The 5,584-nt window shown below is 37.0% G+C and overlaps 2 protein-coding genes and 1 long non-coding RNA gene across 4 annotated transcripts in view; 2 read left to right on the top strand and 1 right to left on the bottom strand.

The window, feature by feature from the left end:
• Positions 1-5,584, bottom strand: part of LOC143459614 (kelch-like protein 12) — an 88,042-nt gene that overhangs the window by 40,949 nt on the left and 41,509 nt on the right. The window lies entirely within an intron of this gene.
• On the top strand, positions 1,694-3,171 carry LOC143458867 (uncharacterized). Its single transcript, XR_013117719.1, has 5 exons — positions 1,694-1,942; positions 2,083-2,184; positions 2,436-2,706; positions 2,826-2,996; positions 3,056-3,171. It is a non-coding gene; the product is annotated as an uncharacterized LOC143458867 (long non-coding RNA).
• On the top strand, positions 3,274-4,245 carry LOC143458864 (uncharacterized). 2 transcript variants are annotated; one of them, XM_076955745.1, is made up of 3 exons: positions 3,274-3,466; positions 3,617-3,807; positions 4,110-4,245. In XM_076955745.1, exons 1-3 carry the CDS (start codon positions 3,406-3,408, stop codon positions 4,230-4,232), a joined length of 375 nt encoding a protein of 124 aa, XP_076811860.1. In that variant the 5' UTR covers positions 3,274-3,405; the 3' UTR covers positions 4,233-4,245. The 2 variants fall into 2 exon arrangements, with proteins under 2 accessions (XP_076811860.1, XP_076811861.1); XM_076955746.1 differs by having other exon boundaries at positions 3,895-4,245.

Here is a 5,584-nt window from a genome sequence, read left to right as displayed (position 1 = left end):
TTTGTGGTACTAGTATGTTCAAGTATTACTGCGGCTACAGCAAGTGCTACTGCATCACTTTAAACACAACCACCATAACAACATATCGATAACATGAGATTAAAGTTCTTGTATGTTATGAATTTCAAAACAACTAACCCAGAAAATTATAAGTGTAATTTGTCAGTGTCGGTCAAACCTATGTAATCTTTTACAACGCGTTTTGCTGCGGAAATTGTCAAATCTAAAATAGTTATGTGAGCCAGTTATATGATCGATACAGTTTCAAGTTGTCTATTGAAGTCATCTCTGCTTTGTTTTAATTTCTTTGCTCTGCCCCAGATGATTAGCGTGAGAAATATCTTTTTGAAATTATGTTTCTGCATTTCTTTTACAGTTTTCTGAATTTCAACCATAAACATCATATATCACTATAGGCCAAAGCTTTTAAAGCGGATCCTAAACAACACAAATACAAGTCACCATTTGTAGCCTGGCATTTATATATTTCTTTTACCTGGTTTACCACTGTTATTTCAAAACAACAGACGACCTGAGAGATATTGTTTTGTCCGAATCAGTATTATAAAGAGCGTTGTTTATTATTTTTCTTTTGACTCGCAGAAGGTAATTCCCCTCTTAGGAATTTGTTTCCAAAACATTTGTAAAAAGTGCAGTTTGGCAGAAGTTTAAAGCAGGTCACTTACATTGTTCTACAATAAGAGAAACAATTGAAATGAATATAAGTGACAAAGGCAATCGGTTCTTTATTTAGGCATGAATAGAATGTTTTCTGCGAACGTGCACTTAAGTGTATACCCTAACAGGAACATTTTGTATTAAATTACGGTAACCTAAACTACCGTTGGGGTATTTGTACTAGTTGACGTAAATGCTAACCTACAGTACAGTTCAGTTTTGGCTGTTGACTTTAGCTGTGGTAAAAACGAAAAATTGCCTTAGCAGTTTATATTGTCACCGTTACATTCCTATGCTGAAAATATTGATTACTAATCACTTCCCCCCGTTGCAATAGAACTTTAGACCGTCCTCAGATGCAGCAAATTACTTCCAATATGCCTTTACTAACAAGAACTGTTGTTGACGATATTCCTGTATGTTGCTAGTCATTTAGTCAAATATTCACTCAGTCATTTGCTTACAAAAGAAAAAAAAAAACGAAAATAAAATCAAGTAATGGCTACAAGTCAAGAAATAATTGCGTAAAGATATTAAGAATTATTGTGTCATCATACATCTTGCTTTTTATTTTAAAAAAGGTCAAGAAAGTTTGTGGGTAACAACAATAGTTAATTGTTGCAAGATAAAACCTGGTTCTGGTTTCACTGTAAGTCTCAATCTATTTGTCATGAAATATTCTGCTGCAAGAGTCTGGATATAATAGCAATTGCATTCAACCTGACAACACTTGCCCATATAAATGTTCATTTTAATAACATCATGATTTATTCCAAATACACGACAAGAATAACATCACGAAACAGTAGCTTGAATACTAGACTCTTAAGAATCAAATTTAGATTGAAAGGGATAACACATGTGAAAAGTTGCATTATAGAGCTATGAATGTCATCATTTGTTGAAATAAACGCAAAACCATACGAAGCAAATAGAATAAATACTTGATAAGATATTATATGCAAGTCACTTATAATTCTCGATACAACTTTTCAATTACAGAAGTTTGTTTGCAACTAATTTTACTGTCGATATGCATGTTTTAATATCTCCTTACATCATAAAAGCACAATAAACAACGAAGACAATGCAAAGCATGGTGCAAAATATGAAAATACTTATGCAGTTGAGTTTTAATATGATGATATACTTAATCTACAGCTATAATGCCTTTACGCAAAAGATGCATTGTTGGCACTTGAAAGAACCTTTATAAGATGGGAAATTAAACACAAAAGAGAAATTTCTTGTATATTAAGAACAGGTAATTAAGTGAACTATTTTGCAGATTAGTTTCTGTTTTCTGCAGCCAAGAATAGTGTTTTTGTCTATGTCAGTTTCATGGGAACACAGAAGCCGGTTTGCAAAACTGTAATGGCTTGATATGTTGTCATTATATTTTAGCTCTCTCGTAATGATGGAGGGTCCAAGCACCATTCTATGAATCCTGCAGCATCAAACTTCATACAAACCTGAGTCGGGAAAATTTTGTTCACCATGTTCTAGGTATGAGCTGCACTGCATTGGTTCAACACATACCATGGTTGCAAAGGGGATGAGATATTGGACAAAGTAAACTTGTAGAACTTTTACAAATTAAAAAGCTCTGTGGATTATTTTCTGCTATGAGCAACCAATAATATCACCTCATGTCTTTACCAGACTCATGAGGACAAGGTGCTGCTTTAGGAAGTTCCCCAGAACTAGAATAGTCTGGAACCATTCTATTGACCATGTTCTCTGCTTATGTCTTGCAGCGTCTTAACTTGAGTGGGATTGGTGGCCATGCTGACGCTAATAACTTTTTTACATTCTTTGATTGGTTCTTAATGCATGTTTTGGCCTTCGAGGCCTTGTCACATTTCCCGTCCAATTTGTGGAAAATGTCGATAAATATTAATATGCTTGAGACCACCTGCGCAGGACAATTATTTCACATTGAAGACGAAAATTAAAATGAATGAAAATTAATACCGGCTGGGAAGACAGGCTCTGGAAGGTGATAAATTACTGAGAATTTCCAGCAAGGTGAAATATTAAAATTAGGGAAGTGAAAATTTTACTGAATATAGCATTTTCAATTAATTGAATGCTTTGTGGATTATTCTATGATAAAAGCAGCTAACATCATCTTATGTCTTTACCAGGCTCATGAGGACACGATTTCCGGCACGGTTGTGTGCCAATGTGGTCACTTCCCGGTTACAAGGGTAGTCTGGACCCAGGGTCAAAAAAGAAGCACGGATGATTTTACAAGGGGACCTTCGCTGCTTGCGTCAAAGCTGTTGGTTTTTCCAAACAAACTTGACTGCAATGAGGTAAGGATGTTTATGATGTAACAGAATGTGTCACTTTCAAATGATGAAATCATGTTCAGATCTCCTCCAACATGTGGCAGCGCTTCCTTGAAAATCCTATTGTCTTGTCCATGTTGTTCGTGCTCTATTCTTTGTATGGACTCGGACTAATCTGGGCGAGATGTGGAAAAGGTCGACAACTAATATGTTTGCAACCACCTGCGTCAGCACAATTTTTCGTTCCCCACAATCAGGACAAAAATTAAAATGAATGAAAATTGATACCAACAATGGCTGGGAAGACAGGTGACAGAAGACTCAGCGTCAAAAAAGAGGCACGGATGATTTTACAAGAGCGCCTTCGGTGCTGGCGTCAAAGTTGTTGGTTTTTGTAGTTGGAAATATTGAAGGCCGAGTTAGAAAGCTTAAAATGTTCCTGACCAGTGTAGGCCAAGATATCATCGTGGCTAGAAAGGAGTTTAACAAGGAAGGTTGGTATGAGCGTTACTGAGAATTTGCAGTGAGTTACTGTGCATGTTTCCATCATACTGTCTTTCACTTTTGTTCTGCAGAAAGGTAACTGTGGAGTAGATATTATTGTCAGAGTCTGTGGTATTTGAAATATTGTCATTAAATTTCAGCACCATCATACCAATGGAACACAAAGGCGCCCTTCGTAGGATCTGGATCCTACAATATCACAATTTGTTCTGACCTGGGTCCAGGCTATTACCGTGATGGAACCCTCACATCAACCGTGTTCTCTGCTTGGGCCTTGCAGTCTCTTCACTGGCTTGATGCCAACAATGGCTGGGAAGACAGCCTCTTCAAGGTGAGATATCAAAAGCTTCTGTAACTCAAGAGCATTCAACAAAGGAAAGTGTTATTGTTATTTTGAAGTCTTATTATTGTCCGTTAGCTGGTTCATGAGAACACGGACAGACATGGCACTGTGCAGTTGTGAGCAATAGCAACTAAACTAGTTTGGAATAAAAAATACAGAAGAATTTTGAAAGGGGTCCATCTATGTTGGCTTCAAACTTCTTGATTTTCTCAACATACATAGACTACTATAATCTTTCCACAGTTTAAATAGCATTCTTCTCCAAATCTATCCACTAATTATGCCTTTAGCTAGGCTACACGTTCCCTGACCACGAGGGCCAAGGAATGAGACAACGACATTTACGTCACGTCGCTTCCCGCCAATTTGTAAGAAAACATTGGGGGATTCCCATAATTGTGTCGTCAAAGTAGCGCGTCATCTATAGCAGGGACGATGGAAAATGTCGGAAAGGAAAGTTGGAGCACTGGAAAACGACAGCAATCAATGTTTTTCTTTCAAAATGGCAAAATATAGCAATTTTGAGATTAGAAACTTTAGTTTGTTGGCGATCATCTTTTTAACGCTCTTTCTATTGTGCATGTCTATCTCTGCCTGATATATCGATCTCTACTTCACCATTCTTCATATTCCGATGAATCGATCTTTACTTGAATCAAGATTTCGAAAACGATGGTTTCACTTGGTTGCGACACTGCGCGGGTTCTTAGCAGTTAGCACAAAGCGATTGGATCGCTAGACTGTTTTTATATCACACTAAACAACACAAGATAATATTTAGCTAATTTCAACATGTCAAAAAACAAGGATTTGTTTGGTCTCTGTGGTGGTCCTGTTGTGTGTTCAGTGGTCTCACTATACAGTTCAATAGGCCAAAAACAAAGATACTATTTTTCTGACTTCTCTTGTATTGCACCCAATCAATCCTTTCGTAACGTAGGAGTCATGTCAAAACAGACATATTGTGTAGGGAACAGATAGGAAATTTTGAAAGTTGCGACTAGTACGAAGAATGAATACAAGAGTCAAAACAGTAGAAAGCATTTTATTCATCAGAAGTAGGTCTGATTTTATTTATTACTTTACTTTAGACGTTGCAATAAATTATGAGAATGTTTGTTGCATCGACTAAAATTTCTGAGTAATGAAATCCTTTTTCAGTTTTAATTCTTGGATTCTAAGTAGTATTTTTGCACATTTTTACATTTACAGTAGCGTACAACTCCTATAATCATATTTTTAACGGTATAATTGTAGCGTTATCAGTCTAAACTAGTGAAGTAAAAGTTGTTGTCACGGCCAAAATTTGGAGTACCAACCAATTTACGATCTCAGCTGATATAGAGCAGCTTCAGAGTGGCACAGTAGAAGCGTGCTGGGCTCATAACCCAGTGGTTGAAGGATCTTGTCGATCCTTCAAAGTCTTGGTTGTAGGCCCAACACGATCCTACTGTGCCACTCTGAAGCTGGCGTTCTGCTCTCTTTCTAGTTTAAGTGTCAAGGAGTCGATTTAAAAAGCCTTTCAATTAACATTTTGCTGCGTCACACTGATAACCCAGACAGAGGAATATTTTCCCACTCTGACATGAATAAAATCGTGTACCATTGTCCATGACTATCTCTGTCAACTCAACTACAGGCTTCAAGGACATGCAGATCTAAGCACTCTGCAGTACTCGTACTTTATGTATTATGCCGCTACGCGGAATAATTAGTTGATTAAATGCACGAATTTTAGTTTTAACGCGTTCAGCAGTTAGCACAG

The sequence above is a fragment of the Clavelina lepadiformis genome, chromosome 5, assembly GCF_947623445.1.
Source record: "Clavelina lepadiformis chromosome 5, kaClaLepa1.1, whole genome shotgun sequence".
Lineage (NCBI taxonomy): Eukaryota > Metazoa > Chordata > Ascidiacea > Aplousobranchia > Clavelinidae > Clavelina > Clavelina lepadiformis.
The sequence above is the reverse complement of the archived record's forward strand: the minus strand, read 5'-3'. Positions and strand labels throughout refer to the sequence as shown.

Bases quoted from the DNA above. Each gene is read 5' to 3' on its own strand.
- LOC143458864 (XM_076955745.1), top strand. From the start codon at position 3,406: ATGTTCCTGACCAGTGTAGGCCAAGATATCATCGTGGCTAGAAAGGAG. The intron at 3,467-3,616 runs GTTGGTATGAGC...ATTAAATTTCAG, and splicing joins AAAGGAGTTTAACAAGGAAG to CACCATCATACCAATGGAAC. The intron at 3,808-4,109 runs GTGAGATATCAA...TTATGCCTTTAG, and splicing joins GGGAAGACAGCCTCTTCAAG to CTAGGCTACACGTTCCCTGA.